This window comes from Lutra lutra, chromosome 6 (assembly GCF_902655055.1).
Source record: "Lutra lutra chromosome 6, mLutLut1.2, whole genome shotgun sequence".
Taxonomy (NCBI): domain Eukaryota; kingdom Metazoa; phylum Chordata; class Mammalia; order Carnivora; family Mustelidae; genus Lutra; species Lutra lutra.
Genome location: NC_062283.1, coordinates 130,054,324 through 130,071,154, shown reverse-complemented (window position 1 = coordinate 130,071,154; position 16,831 = coordinate 130,054,324). Strand labels below are relative to the sequence as shown.

The following is a 16,831-nucleotide window of genomic DNA, read 5'->3' as shown; positions in this document are numbered from 1 at the left end:
ATCTTCACATGTCATCCAGAATACGATTCCACAACTATGAAAATCTCTACCTTACCTGAAACTCATCGAAACATAGGAGACATGCTTCTTCGCTGATTTCTTCAGCTATGGGAGCTATTGGGTCATATGATTTAGCCATGAATCCCGGTTTCCTTTTTGGCAAACTCTGTTTAAGGCGGTGTATTCCTTTAATGGATGAAATTAAACACAAATCAAATACTGTATAAATTGTACATTTTAGGCAACTATAATGTATCTTTTAAATTTCTAAATGAAGCCTTAGTGTGAACACCAAAATTAAGTTTAAAGGCCACATAAAATCAAATGTGATCATTGAAAACTAGTTGTATTTTCTCAACCTCAAAATAAGTTGTTCACTTCTTCATGCATTCCCGAGGTTGCAAGGATACTTTACAGTCGTTCCATCCCCACCCTTCAGTCACTTCAGAGATGACAAAGTGACAGCCTAATGACAAGATGGTAACTAGACGTATCAACAGATCATCAGCCTTACTGCCGAGGGTTTCAGGGATGCGGGCAGAGGAGGTGATCCTGCTTACGTCTGGCATACGTGATCAGGATGTTCCCTTATCTCTAGGCAATCCCACTTCACTCTCTGTATGTGTACTAAACCTTGGAAGTATTAGAAGAGAAATACAATGTTTTTCTTCTAATGCCCTGAAGAGGTTACAATATAGCGGGTAGACAACGCACAACCAAAATAACCTGAAGACACGGACAAAGCAGTAAGGCATACATACACACACATGAATGCCTACCTGCCATGGTGACCAAGACGAAAGGACCTAATCTAGAAGGATTTCTTGAAATAAGTGAGTCTTTAACATTTCTTATTGATCCTTAGTAGAAAGAGAAAATACCCGACCTTCATGTAGTAACCTCTCTTCTCTTAATGGGAAGTACTGAAGTTGTCTTTAAAACCAATGTTAAGGGGCGCCTGGGTGGCTCAGTGGGTTAAAGCCTCTGCCTTTGGCTCGGGTCATGGTCTCGGGGTCCTGGGATCAAGCCCCGCATCAGGCTCCTAGGATCAAGCCCCGCATCGGGCTCTCTGCCCCGCGGGGAGCCTGCTTCCTCCTCTCTCTCTCTGCCTGCCTCTCTGCCTACTTGTGATCTCTGTGTATCAAATAAATAAACAAAATCTTTAAAATAAATAAATAAAACCAACGTTAAATACACCACGAGTTGTTTCGTGATAGCACAAAACAAACGAAACCAAATAAACCCTCACTTTAAGCACACTAATTTTTTAAAAGATTGAAAGATTAAGAATTTTTTGAAAGATGATAAAACTGTTTTGCGGTGTTTGCCCACTTAAAAATCCCTTCTTTTAGACCATTTCACTTACTTTCATGAACATCTAGCATGAAACCATGAAAATGAACCCGCTTCTTCCTCTTCATCTCCACATAAGCATAAAACATGTCCATCACCATTGTTTTCCCTGTACCTTAAAAAAAAAAAAAAACAACTATTAAACAGTATGTACTGATTGCTCATTAGCTTTGGGATAATGAAACCACACTCTTCTACTGGAAAGCTTAAGACTATGTTACTTTTTTAGAAAGGAGTGTTTATTTTTTATGTTAAAGAAGCTAAAAATAAAATGTTGATATTGCTCTTTTTTGTCAAAATCCTGTTATTAGAAAACACAACATTTACTTAACATTACAGGGACAATTTCCCCCAGAGAACTGTGTAAATCCAGCAAGAGCTACAGATTATTCTTTCTTTAGTTGCTCTTCCAAAAGACACCAATCTGAATAAAATAACTTAATCAATTAAGTAAATATTTATTGGGCCATAATAAGCAAGAGGAGCAGTCTTTGGGAAATTCAAAGATGAAAAATAAAAAAATAAAGATTAGTATCTAACATAAATGCTGAAAATAAATAATAGTTGTATGTTAGAACTGCAGAATTGCCAATTTTAACACTTTTTTGGGTAGGTTATCTTTATTTCTCCTTGTGTATCCTACAATATTTCCTTTATCAATGTTGATACTATGTTCTATTTAAGTTTTTTATTTTAGTTACAGTATAGTCAACATATAGTGTAATATTAGTTTTTCTGCATACAATATAGTGACTCAACACTTCATACATGGCCTGGTGCTCATCATGAGAAGTGCCCTCCCTAACCCCCATCACCTATTTCACCCATCCCCCACCAACCTCCCCTCTGACCACCATCAGTTTGTTCTCAATAGTTAAAAGTCTATTTCTTGGGGCGCCTGGGTGGCTCAGTGGGTTAAGCTTCTGCCTTCCGCTCAGGTCATGATCCCGGGGTCCTGGAATCAAGACCCCCATTAGGCTCTCTGCTTGGTGGGGAGCCTGCTTCCCCCTCTCTCTCTCCCTGCCTCTCTGCTTACTTGGGATCTCTCTCTCTCTCTCTGTCAAATAAATAAATAAATAAATAAATCTTCCAAAAAAAAAAAGTCTGTTTCTTGCTTTGTCACTTTTTTTCCTATGCTTCCTTTGTTTTAGGTTTTAAGAACGTGTCCTTAAGATAAAACACTTTCTTAAAAAGCTGAGAACATTAATCTTTCAAATTGAGACCTACTTAAAGAAACTGAAACCATTAAACCTTGTAATTTCATTGTCTAATTTTCAACACCGAAACTTTTAGCCATTGTGATTGCTTTAGTAATCAAAGAGTCACTTTAACAAAGTATGCACAGAAAGTCTTCTTCCCTCACAGAAAGCCCAGAACTTTGGGGACCTTGGTAGTACACAAGCTCGGGTCAGACCCAGCATTCCTCGGCAGGCCACGCCAGGACAGGCTGGTACTGTCCCCCATCCTCACGGCTTCCCCCAGCACCAGCCCACACCAGTGCTCATCTGTACCTCACAGGAGCTGCGAGTAGTCACAGGTAGCTCAAGATGTGAGACCTAAGTCTTAAATCTATTTGGCTTTCCTCCATTCCACAGGACTTTGAGCCCATGCTTATCTGAATCACCAGAAAGTTTTTTGTATATGAAAATACAATTCACCAAACACATCTGGTCATTAATGAAGAAACCAATTTGATTTAAAGGGAAATTTTTTGCAAAAGTATTTAATATAGGCCCCTGGGTGGCTCAGTGGTTTGGGCCTCTGCCTTCGGCTCAGGTCATGATCTCAGTGTCCTGGGATCGAGCCCCGCATCGGGCTCTCTGCTCAGCAGGGAGCCTGCTTCCTCCTCTCTCTCTGCCTGCCTCTCTGCCTACTTGTGATCTCTGTCTGTCAAATAAATAAATAAAATCTTTTAAAAAAAATCATTACATTAATGCAAAAATTTAATAAAATTTTTAAATCTTCTGCATGAAAGACAGTATACTTGTAGATCCAGGAAAAAAGTCATGATCTAACCAAAAATGTGAATAATATATATTTGAGTGTAATCTTTGTGTTCCTCCTTAAAAAAACAGGCCTAAAATATAACAAGACCATCATATAAAAAACTTCTAGAGATAAAAGCAAAAAAAAAAAATCATAAAGGCAAAAATGGCTACATGAAATTTAACCTTCTGAATAGCAAAATCACTATAAATAAAATTAATATCCTTATTTATTAATCAATATATTGTTACTGAATACCACATGTGAGGACCTATCCTGGGTGCTCAGGATCTGGAAGTAAACAAAACAGACAAAAATCCCTGTCTTCATGCAACTTGAAAGACTAACCTTACATATCTTTAAATATGAAGAGCTCTTAAAAACTACAATGGTGTTTTGGAGTTTTTTGGGGTTTTTTGGTCTGTCCTAAATCTCTTACTTTTGAAAATTTCTCTACTTAGCATGATTCTACGAGAATATCAATCACAGAATGAGCTAATCAAAATACCCCTATACCATATACACTGTAGTTGGCCCTGTAAGGGGCACATGACCCAGTTAGGTCAGTGTTCTTCTGGAGGCAGTTAATGTGAATTCTGAAAATGAGAATCTTCTCTTCTCTTTTTAAAGGAGCAACCTAGAAAACTCCAGAAATATTTTCTATAACAGTAAAAAATTGGGCCAAGAATGAAGCCAATAACAAAACTATGAACGAGAATGAAAAGCAGAACCAAAAGGTGAAGGAAAAGGGAAATGGAGGGAAAGGGAGAGAGATTCCAAAAATATCACTTAAGATATTAAATACAGATCTGCCGACAGCTGAATCAGACCACTATTCAACTTCATAATTAAACCAGCCATTAAATTTCTCCCCTGGTTCAGCTAATTCAACTAGCTTCCCTCACCCCCCACTACAACTGAAAGAATACCAAGCAGGACAGATTCAACAGGGGAAAGATAAAAAGATGATCAATGTACAAAAACACATGAGTATTCAAGTCACACAAAAATATAAATAGCTTTAAACACATTTTTAAAAGTTTAATTCTACCAGAAATAAAAGGAATACAAGTGAAAAACACTCATGATATACCATTTTTATGTTGGTGAAGATGTAAGAAAACACTCTAACATACTTCTGGTGATCGTATAAAACCAACAGTTTTGGAAATCAGTTTGGCAATGTCAATCAAAAGGTAGACAAGTATTTAAAAATACTCAGAACCAAAATCAATACTGTAAGGATATTTTTGCTCCCTAAATTATTTTAAACCTCAGTGGAATCCCAATCAAAATCAATTTAGAAGGGGCCCGGGTGGCTCAGTGGGTTAAAGCCTCTGCCTTCGGCTCAGGTCATGATCCCAGTGTTCTGGGATCGAGCCCCGCATGGGGTTCTCTGCTCAGCAGGGAGCCTGCTTCCTCCTCTCTCCGCCTGCCTCTCTGCCTACTTGTGATCTCTGCCTGTCAAATAAATAAATAAAATCTTTAAAATATATATATATATATATATATATATATATATATATATAAATAAATTTAGAAATAACTCAACAACATGATCCTAAAGTCAATCTCCTGATTAAAAAAATAAATAAATAAAAGTCTAGCAATAGGCAACTGATTAAGTGAATTGGGTAACATTCATATAATAAAATAGTATATACCCAGTAAAATAAATGAAGGGGATCAGTATGTTCTGATACTACATGATATCTAAGAACCACAATTAACTGGAAAAAAATAAAATACTTAACATTTGAATAAAATAAAAACACCCACACTTTAAAAAATTCTCCTGAGTGGCTAATTTCTTTTTTTTTTTAAGATTTTATTTATTTATTTATTTAACAGATCACAAGTAGGCAGAGAGGCAGGCAGAGAGAGAGAGGAGGAAGTAGGCTTCATGCTGAGCAGAAAGCCCGATGTGGGGCTCGATCCCAGGATCCTGAGATCATGACCTGAGCCGAAGGCAGAGGCTTTAGCCCACTGAACCACCCAGGCGCCCCTCTTTCCAAAGTGTCAAAAAAGGGACACCTGGGTGGCTCCGTCAGTTAAGCATCTGCCTTCGGCTCAGGTCATGATCCCAACCTCCTGGGATCAAGCCCCGCATTGGGTTCCTTGCTCAGCAGAGAGCCTGCTTCTCCTCTGCCTGCTGCTCCCCTGCTTGTGCTTCCTCTCTCTCTCTCTCTATCCTCTCCCCACAAATAAATACATAAAATCTTAAAAAAAAAAACCTTAAAATAAAAAAATTAAAAGTGCCCAAAATACTCTGAATCAAGAATAAGTAGCAAGTAATCGAGGGGGGGAAGGCAAGGAGGAAAAGAAGAGAAACTACACAATAAAAATGTGTTATGAAATTAGAGAAATTATACTTGAATGATACTGGGTTTTTTTTTTTTAAGATTTTGTTTATTTATTTGACAGAGAGAGAGAGAGATCACAAGTAGGCAGAGAGAGAGGAAGGGAAGCAGGCTCCCCGCCTAGCAGAGAGACAGATGTGGGGCTCGATCCCAGGACCCTGGGATCATGACCTGAGCCGAAGGCAGAGGCTTTAACCCACTGAGCCACCCAGGTGCCCCTGATACTGGATTTTTTAAAAAAATCAACTAAACCAATTAAGCAGACCAAAGGATATATCATAACAGTGTATATGAAAAAAATAATTGCTAAAGACAAATGCTCAGCCATTTGCAAAAATAAAAACAAAAAAAACTAGATTCCTACCCTCACATTTCACACCAAAATTAAATTCAGATGAATCAAAGGTGCTAAAAAATATGAAAAACCCAGAAGGTAAAATGTGTGAACACTTGTATCACGTTGGAGTAAGAAAAGCTTAGCAATGTGTATCAAGAAAATGAAAACTTTTGAGAGACTGTGTGAGGATAACTGTTCCCAGACTTGCTATCCAATATAAACAACTAGAAAACTGGATGAAATATATGAAATTAATATTTTCAGACACTGGAAAATAAAAATACAGACTCTGATCCCTGACAGGAGAAAAAAACAAGATGAGCCCTGTATCCCTACAGCTTTGGTCTTGGAGGCACCCTGTGCAGACAGATGGCTGCACAGAACTCCTGCTGCACAGGACTCCAAGGAAAACACCCAGTTCAGGCTGATTTGGGTTATGAGAGATCAGAATTATGGGAGTCTAATGCTGGTGAAATTTGCAAAGCAAAGTGCCAGGGAGGAGGAAGCTATCTATGAAGAAGAGCTCCAGAAATCAACATGTGGGTACTCTTAAGTCTTTGGCTGAATACTAGCTGGTCATGTTGGGGTGATACTCTATGATGTGAGGTAAAGAATGGCCACCAGGGAACTAAAATGAGTAATTTCCAGAGATCCTAAACTCATGCAACAACTTGGATCTAAGAAATTACACTCAGTGGGGAAAAAAAAAATCTCAACAGGTTATGTACTTTTCCATTTATATAACATTTTTGAAATGACAGAATTTTAGAAATGGAGAACAGACTGATGGTTGCCAGGACTTAGAGAGGGTGAGTAGGTACAGCTACAAAATTATGAGCAACACGAGGGACTCCTGGTGAGAGAACTGGTCAGTACCTTGACTATGGTGGTAAATACATGAACCTACACAGGTGATAAATTGTACAGAACTAAATACGGACACATAAATGAGTACAAGTAAAACAAGAAATTTGAATAAGATAAGTGAACTGTATCAATGTCATTCTGTTTGTGATATTTATACTATAGTTTTGCAAAATGTTACTTTTGAGGGGAAATGAGTAAAGTGTACACAGATATCTCCATATTATTTCTTACAAGTGTGAATCTATAATTATCTCAATAAAAACTTCAATTAAAAAAATACTTCAGGGGCACCTGGGTGGCTCAGTAGGTTAAGCCTCTGCCTTCGGCTCAGGTCATGATCTCAGGGTTCTGGGATCGAATCCCAAGTTGGGCTCTTTGCTCCGCAGGGAGCCTGCTTCCTCCTCTCTCTCTGCCTGCCTCTCTGCCTACTTGTGATCTCTGTCAAATAAATAAATAAAATCTTTGAAAAAAAAAATACTTCAGGGGGTGCCTGGGTGGCTCAGTGGGTTAAAGCCTCTGCCTTCAGCTCAGATCATGGTCCCGGGGTCCTGGGATTGAGCCCTGCATCAGGCTCTCTGCTCAGGGGGGAGCCCGCTTCCTCCTCTCTCTCTCTCTCTGCCTGCCTCTCTGCCTACTTGTGATCTCTATTTAAAAAAATAATAATAATACTTCTGGGGCACCAGGGTGGTTTAGTCTGTTAAGCATACTACTCTAGATCTCAGCTCAGGTCTTGACCCCAGGGTCGTGAGTTCAAGTACCATACTGGGCTCCATTCCCAGCATGGAGCCTACTTAAAAAAAAATACTTCAAATGAATCAAGCTGGCATGTAAATAACTCCTTATCAAAATAAAATTCAATATATATAAAAACCATATAATCATCACATTTGAAAAAATGTTTGACAAAAGTCAGCTCACATTTGTGATCAAATCTCTCAGTATACTAGGAAAAGAAGCATACTTCTCAAACTCATAAAGGACAAATACAAGAAGAAACCTACAATGAAAAGATGTTCAACATCACTAATCATTTGAGGAATGCAAATCAAAAACTTCAGTGAGATACACTTCAACATCCATTAAATGGCTATTACCGTTTTAAGAAGAAAATAACAAATATTGGTAAGGATATGGAAAAATGAGGATCCTTGTGCCTTGCTGGTGGGAATATAAATAGTGCAGCTGCTGTGGGAAACAGTACAGTAGTTGCTCAAAAACTTAAACACAGAGTGGCCACATAATCTACCAACTCCTCTTCTGAGTATATGCACAAAAGAACTAAAAGCACGGATTCAAACAGATATAGCAGTATTATTCACAACAGTCAAAAGATGGAAATAACCCAAACATCCATCAACAGATGAACAGATAAAAATTGGCTACATATGCTGGAATACTATTCAGCCTTAAAAAGTAATGGAATTCTGACACATTCTACAACATAAATGAACCCCGAAGAAACTACAATAGGTGAATTAAACTAGACACAAAAATTTAAATAATATATGATTCCACCATATATGAGATAGCTGGAGTAGTCAGATTTACAAGGACAGAAAATCAAATGGTGGTTGCCAGGGCCTGGGAGGGAGGGGCATATGGAATGGGGAATTATTGTTTATAGGTACAGAGTTTCAGTCTGGGAAGATGAAAATGTTCTGGAGATGGATGGTATGATGGTTGCAAAACAATGCCAAGGTACTTAATGCCACTGAACTTTATAAGTAAAAGTGGCTAAAATGGTAAATTTGACGTTATTTATTTTGCCACATTAAGAAAAATTAATATATTTTTTTAAATCCTACAATTAACATCACACTTACTAGTGAAAGACTAAAACTTCACACAAGGCAAGGACATTCATTCTCACTACTTCTATTCAGCATTATACTGGAGTTTCTAGCTAGTGCAATAAGGCAAAAAAAAAAAAAAAAAGAATCAGAAGACATGCACCTTGTAAAGGAAAAATCATCTTTATTTGCAACAGCATGATTGTATACATAAAAATTCCTAAAAATCTGTCAAATAACCACTAGAGTATATAACTGAATATAGCAAGGTCACAAAAAAAAAAAAATCAATTGATTCTACATACTAGCAGCAATGAGTTGGAAATTAAAATTTTAAAACACAATACCATTTGCAGTGGCATTAGAAAACATAAAATACATAGGAATAAATTTATCAAAAGATATGGCAGAACTCTGCATTACAACCTATGAAGCAGTACTGAGAGAAATTAAAGATCTTTAAAAATGAAGAAACATACCATGCCCATAGATTGGAAGACTTAATCTTTATTTAAAAAAAAATCAGTATTTATCAAAAACATCAATATTTTAAGTTATCAATTCTTTCTAAATTGATCTATAGATTGAATGTAATCCCAATCAAAATCCCAGGAGGTGGGACGCCTGAGTGGCTCAGTTGGTTGAGCGGCTGCCTTCGGCTCAGGTCATGATCCCGGCGTCCTGGGATCGAGTCCCACGTCGGGCTCCTTGCTCAGCTGGGAGCCTGCTTCTCCCTCTGCCTCTGCCTACCACTCTGTCTGCCTGTGCTCATGCTCTCTCTCTAACAAATAAAAATAAATAAAATCTTTAAAAAAAAAAAAAAATCCCAGGAGGATTTTTTTTAAGGAAATTAACCAGATAGTTGTAAAATATATGTGGAAATGCAAAAGTCATATTCTATTCTATTCTAGCCAAAACAATCTTGAAAAAGACAGAGTTGAAAGACTCACATTACACCACAGGGATGCATCAGCAAAGCCCAAGTTGTAGGAAATCCTACAGGACAAATTAGTTTATATATGTATGTCTATATATATATGTGTAACAGTGTGAATTTTACTGATGCATCTTTGTGGTATGACATCACGCACACACAAAGAGACTAAAGACTTAACAATATCATATTGAAAATAAACATTATGACATAATTAGAAATCTGAGTAACTACTTAATGAAATTAAAAATAATGTTAATTTTTAGAGTGTGAAAATGGTATGTACTTAAATTTCTACTTCTTTTGTATTCATTCTTTCTCTTATTTCTACCAATGCCTTTTCTTTTCTACTTCTAACAGAGACTAGTAGATATACCCAAGTAATTGTTAATATTTGACTTTCCTCCGCACCAGTGTTTAGGGAGAATATGAGGGAAATGTTAAGTGTATGACACTACCAAAAAAAGAAAGAAAAAGGTAACAAAGATCCTTCTAAAATGTAAAATTCTTTCAATGTGGCTACACTAAGCACCATTAGATTTAGTATGGTAGGCACGAGCCTGTGTGTGATGGATTTCAGAGATGCTAAAAGATTTCTCTGCCCCAAATCACCAAGTGGTCAGCTTGATCACTACGTCCCATTTCATATATACCAAGTTTCAGTGAAATGCTAACTCTTAGAAAACTCTTTTTTAAAGATTATTTATTTGAGAGAGAGAGCAAGCACAGCGGGGGTGGGGGAGGGCAGAGGGAGAGGGAGATAGAGAAGCAGGCTCCCCACTGAGCAGGGAGCACAACACAGAGCTCAGTCCCAGGACCCTGAGATTATGACCTGAGCTGAAAGCAGATGCTTAACCAGCTGAGCCACCCATGCGCCACTAGAAGACTCTTTTTATATGCAAATGTATCGGTGATGGAACCTACTCAACCAATGGAACCCATTAAAATTTTAGCAAGTAATTTAGAATAGTTTAGATAGAAACAGCTTAGAAGTAGTTCAGACATTTAGCTAGAGGGCAGATCCTGGGATAATATGTTTAATAGTTTATAGTTTAACTAGTTTATATTTTAACTAGTAGTTTATAGTTTAACTAGTAGAGGAGAAATCTGTGTCCTATGGAAGGTCCAGCATGAGAAATCCTAAGGCCCAAAAAGATGAAGAGGCAGGAACAAAACCTAGCATGCCAACATTTAGTAATGCATATTAGAGACACTAGACCAGTGTTTTTCAAACTGTCTCTACAGCCAGAATTGTTTTTTCACAGACTAGAACAGAATAGAAAATATCCAAATGTATCACATATAAAGGTAAGTTTTCTTTCATAAAATTATTTTTCAGGGGTGTGTGTGCACCTGTGTACCTGTAGACACACATACATATGTAGGTCAGAATGTAAAAATATTTTTACTGTGGGTCATGTTCAAAAATATTTCAGAGCCATCACAAGAATCTATAAGCTTTGGGTAAGCAAAGGCTGTGTCTGCTTTTATTCACCATTACATCCGCAGAAACAACACAATGCCTGGCACACAGCAGATACTCAATAACCTTTGTCAAGTGAGCGTAAGAATGAGGGCAGATGTCGGGATGCCTGGGTTGCTTAGTGGGTTGAGGCCTCTGCCTACGGCTCAGGTCATGAATCCAGGGTCCTGGGATAGAGCCCTGCATCAGGCTCTCTGCTCAGCGGGAGGCCTGCTTCCCTTCCCCTCTCTGCCTGCCTCTCTGCCTACTTATAGTCTCTGTCTGTCAAATAAATAAATAAAATAAAATAAAATAAAAAAAAAAAGAATGGGCAGATGTTGAAAAACTGTGGGGAAGAAACCAACACTAAATTTTACCTACTTCACAATTTTGCTTTGGTCTCTATAGTATCCTAAATAAAACCGTCTGTTTTTCTCAAGAGAAGTTTTTGTTTTTTTTTAGTAAAAAAATTTTTTTTTAATTTTTAAATTAAAGTAATGTAAATTTTTAAATTTAAAGGAGTAATTTTTAAAACCTAAAACTCTTCTAAGTTCTAATTTTCAAGCCTATAGAGATATGAAGCCAAAAATGACCACTCGAGCATCCCCCTCCCAGTGGTACCTTTTTCACAGCCAACCCTCCTGCTGAAGGAGCTGTAAATGCTGTCCTCCCACACCCAAGCCCAGAATTTAACCAGGAGGCAGCAGAAAAGGGACTCATAAACAAAAATGGACTTTGATTCTCTCCAAATGTGCAGGAGGCATCAGTAACCCTGCCATCACCACAGCAGTCAAGAGCTGGAACTTTGGTGTAAGGAAGCCAACCACACTGGGGCGCCTGGGTGGCTCAGTCGGTAAACATCTGCCTTTGGTTCAGGTCATGATCCCAGGGTGGCTGGATCGAGTCCTGCATTGGGCTCCTTGCTCAGTGGGTAGCCTGCTTCTCCCTCTGCCTGCTGCTTTCCCTGTTTGTGTTCTCTCCCTCTCTCTCTCTCTCTCTCTAAATAAATAAAGTCTTAAGAAAGAAAAGAAAAGAAAGCCAACTATAGGATAAGGATGAAGCCACAAAACACTCTTACTGCAGTGTTTGGCTTCTGCATGAAACACGCTAAGCACGTTATTAATGAAAACATTTCAAGGTTGAAGCACTAATGATAATGCCTCCAGTTTACATATCAATTCAATATATTGGGGTTCCCAGGATCCATCTGAGTCAGATCTCATGACATCATGACGGAGCCCAGGGCAAGTACAGAATAAGGAGCAGAAGGGGGTACTACAGAACAGACATCTTTCCCATTGAGTAGTCTTCAATATTGAACACCTGTTTCCCAAGTCTAAAATGGAAAATCGTAACACAAACGAGCTTGTGAGAACATCCTGAGGGTATTGTCCCAGAGAGATAACACCCCCTCCCCCGCAAAATAAGAATCTGACCTCTTTTACCACCCGTTTTGTAAGTATTCTAAACTAAATTGAGTGCAGTCATCAAAATGTTCACTTCCCTTCCTACTGTACAATTCCTTTCTCTTCCCCTCTCTGCACTGTAAAGACATTCTTAACCAAAGGTTGCCACACACCCAGGTCTGTGAACAACCACAGATGTTACCGTATCCTCTCTAATTCTTTCAAGCACTCAGCTGAATTACATCTATCACACCTCCCCTCAACTCATTAGCACATGGCTGTATTTTCCAAACTAAAATCTAATAACTTTTATAAGTTTGAGGTATTATTGGGTGGGGTTTTTTTTTAAGTCCTTTTGCAGAAGTAGAAACAGTTGTGTTTTACTAACCATCTCCATTTATGGTTAAGTGGCTGAGGTAACAGGAGAAACAAAGATGTTGATTTTAGCAATGACTACACATGAAAGTGAAGGTATAGGAAGTAAATGTTCTCCAAAGAGGCAAAGAATGGGAGACGACAACAGAATGAGAGCTGTTAGCAGTACCCAAAGGTGTGGACACATAAAACTGCTTAAGCACCTGGTATAAATTGCTTTCTAAATAAGAAGAAAGCCTGCACTGTTCTCAAAGATACCAATTAGCCAATGAACTAAGAAAAAGAACAGCTTGAGCTTCTTTGACAGTTTTCAAATCTGTAAGCTCCAAGAACATAAAGAATCTTAAGGGGCAAGCTCTCTCATTCACTTGTTTATGAGCTCACCAATTCTTTTTATTAGACTTGCTAAATCTGTAAGTATAAAACAGGCATCCAAAAACAACTAAGAAGAGGGAGGACCCAGGAAAGAACAGTTGGATCCTTAAGGCACTGTAACGACTTACTAGGCTCCTATTGTTTTTCTTGTCCTGAAATTCTTACTAAGAACCTTTGCCACAACTTCCTCATATTGCAAATTGGTTTTATGGCTGTAAGGGGAGCCTGAGGTTTATCACGTGAGGAGCAATACTGATTTTGCTATATGTAAATGTCTGTTTTTTGACTAAGCCAATAAAAGAATTGATTGATAAGCAATAAGACCAAATAAAGTAAGAGTTACCGTCATGACGTCAGTGAAGGTGGGTAAATAGGGAGAGGTTTAGAACTAAGAGGGAAGGAAACTGAAAGCAAAACACCGACGCCAAAAAACAGACAATTTCACCAAGAATGAAGTCGGAAAAGAAGCAAGACATTCACCGATTAGGAAAATCTAAAAAGTAAGCAATAGCTCACAAGGTTTCTAAGAAAAGGTGAGTCTTTGTGCCCAATATATGGATGTGGGAGACCAAGGAAACGTAACCACTCATTCTTTAAGAATATTCACTAATAACTAAAGATAATAATAACTAAATTGAGGACAAGGGTTAAATTGTGAGTAAAATATGAGTGGACATTAAAAGTAAAAAAGACACAGACCTGTACCCCTGGGGCTAATGATACATTACATGCTAATTAAAAAAAATAAAAAATAAAAAAGAGCAGCTTATTTTTTTAAGGATTAGCTGAGTCAAACAAGTGAGCAATGAGATTCTGATTTATTTAAGAACCTATTTGTAGATGATCACCTTCCCTGAGATCAACTCAGCTTACACACTAAACAATGTCTGCACCCTAGCACGCTAAGTAATCTTGCTTTAAACTACTGTCACACCCTGTGAAAGGTAAAAATGAAAACTAAAATAACTACCCCCTTCTCCCCTACTCCCCCTTTTACTTTGCCTCATCCTATTCCCTAGCTGGTAGTGGACTGAGGGGTGGAAACAGAAATATCCCTGAATGAAAGCCAGGAACCTCCTGTTTGGACCACTCAAAACTTACTTTAACACACTTACCAACATCTCCATAAACATACAGGCCCCTTGGAGGTTTGCTCCTTGAAAAAAGCTGCAAATTAAGAACAAATTATAAATCTCTAACATGGAAAAAATTAAATATCATCATATACATAGTGTTCCTGTCAGATACAGGACTAAAATGGGCTATTGTACACAATAAGTACAAAATATTTGATGTAAAAGGCTACAAAGCCCAATTTACATTTTAACATAGGAGGTAAGAATCATATAGCAGCCCAGAGCAAGGGCTCTGAAGTCACATAACTTGAGTTTACATCCCCTACATCATTTAGTAACTGTGTAATCTTCCCCCTCTTTCCTCAATGGGCTCCCCATACAGTAAGAGCCTCCTCGCTCATTCCCAGCAAGAGAACTGAAGAATTTTTCTAGAGACACTGAATAGTCTCCTGGAAAACAAAACAAAACAAAACAAAAACAAAAACAAAAAAACCTGAAGGTACTTATGTGTGGATTTCTCCCAAAGAAATAACTGGTCTCTATTAGATCGTCTTAAGGTGGAGCACACCAGTCAACCAACCTCTTAAGATGATACCTTCAGGGGCGCCTGGGTGGGTCAGTGGGTTAAGCCTCTGCCTTCAGCTTGGGTCGTGATCTCAGGGTCCTGGGATCGAGCCCCACATTGGGCTCTCTGCTCGGCAGGGAGCCTGCTTCCCCCTCTCTCTCTGCCTGCCTCCCTGCCTATTTGTGATCTCTCTATCAAATAAATAAATAAAATCTTTAAAAAAAAAAAAAGATGGAACCTTCAGTTTGCTTGTTAGTATCTGAAAAGATTCTAAAATGAGTTGACACATAGGAATCAATATAAACTGGGCACCTGGGTTGCTCAGTGGTTAAAGCCTCTGCCTTCGGCTCATGTCATGATCTCAGGGTCCTGGGATCGAGTCCCACATCGGGCTCTCTGCTCAGCAGGGAGCCTGCTTCCTCCTCCTGTCTCTCTCTGCCTGCCTCTCTGCCTACTTGTGATATGTCTGTCAAATAAATAAAAAAAATCTTTATTAAAAAAAAAAAAGAATCAATATAAACTCGAAAAGAAAAATGTCCAAGATGAAAATTGGAGACCAGAGCAAGGGTACAGAGGGGATAAAAACTCAGAGGAAACAGGGGCACCTGGGTGATTCAGTTGGTTAACCATCCACCTCTTGGTTTCAGCTCAGGTTATGATCTCAAGGTCATGAGATCAAGCCCCAAGACGGGCTGCACCCTCAATGGAGATTCTGCTTGAGTGTCTCTCTCTCCCTCTCCCTCTGCCTCTCCCCACTCTTAGCCTCACATATGTGCGCTCTCTAAAAATAAATATTTTTTTTAAACTCAGAGGAAATAGAGACTACACAAACAACAAAAGGAAAACTTCAAAATAAAACCATAATCTGGTGTGCCTGGATGGCTTAGTTGGTTAGGTGACCGACTCTTGATTTCGGCTCAGGTCATGATTTCAGGGTCACGGAATCAAGTCCCGCATGGGGATCCATACTCAGTGCAAAGTCTGCTTGTCCTTCTCCTTCTGCTCCTCTCCCCACCCTTGCTCATGTGCAGGCATTCTCTCTCTCTCTCTCTCAAATAAATAAATAAAATCTTTTAAAAATAAAACTGTAATCAATATAATTAACATGCTGAGGAAAATAAGAGAAGCTATTAAAATTGTAAAGCAAGAACAAAATGCAATTTTGAAAAAGGAACATCAAGAACAAAAGAACATTTTGCAATTTAAAATATGGTAGCAGAGGGGCGCCTGACTGGCTCAGTCAGTACAGCATGTGACGCTTGATCTCAGGGTTTTGAGTTCAAGCCCCATGTTGAGAGTAGAGATTACTTAAAAATAAAAAAATCTTTAAAAAAATATGGTAGCAGAAATAAAATTCCAGAAAAAGGATTAGAAGATAAGCTTGAGGAAATGTCTCAAAAAAACACAACAAATAAACAGCAACAATAACAGATGGAAACTATAAGAATATTACTGGATTACTTCATCAGGTGGTCCAATATCTGACCAAAAAAAGAGAATTCCAGAAAAAGAAAATAGAATAAGAAGGACAGGAGGAAATTATCTAAGAAATAATGCCAAAATTTTTCTCAAATCTGAAGGACTTGATTTCTAGATTGTGAGGAAAGAGTAAGGACCCAGCACAGGGAGGGAAATAAAACCTATACCAAGTCACAATCCTGAAATTTCAGATACCAGGGATATAAAGAACATCCTACAAACATCTGAGGTGGCCTTTGGAGAGGATGACAAAGGGGTAGGGGAACAGGTCACAACAGATAAAGACTTGAATAAGACTTGAGGGACAAAGATTTCTAATCTAATCCATCTAATCTATCCATCAAGTACAAAAATGCAAAATTGGCATTCCATACATAGAAGGTATTAAAAATACCTCCCCAACAGAAATAGGAACACCTTGGCTCCAGGTAAGACAGAGGATCCTGGAAAGGAATCCCCAGTAAGA

At 38.3% G+C, this 16,831-nt stretch overlaps 1 protein-coding gene across 3 annotated transcripts in view; it reads right to left on the bottom strand.

Annotated features, from left to right (window-relative positions):
- The window catches only part of AFG1L (AFG1 like ATPase), a 231,639-nt gene that overhangs the window by 140,105 nt on the left and 74,703 nt on the right, over positions 1-16,831 (bottom strand). For all 3 annotated transcript variants that reach the window (XR_007128171.1, XM_047734093.1, XM_047734092.1), the window contains 3 exons: positions 14,361-14,412; positions 1,367-1,468; positions 56-186 (listed from right to left, as the gene is read on the bottom strand). Coding sequence is in view for 2 of the 3 variants with exons in the window: in XM_047734093.1 (XP_047590049.1) it covers positions 56-186; positions 1,367-1,468; positions 14,361-14,412 (285 nt within the window). In the remaining variant the exon portion in view is untranslated. The remainder of the gene's footprint in view (positions 1-55; positions 187-1,366; positions 1,469-14,360; positions 14,413-16,831) is intronic.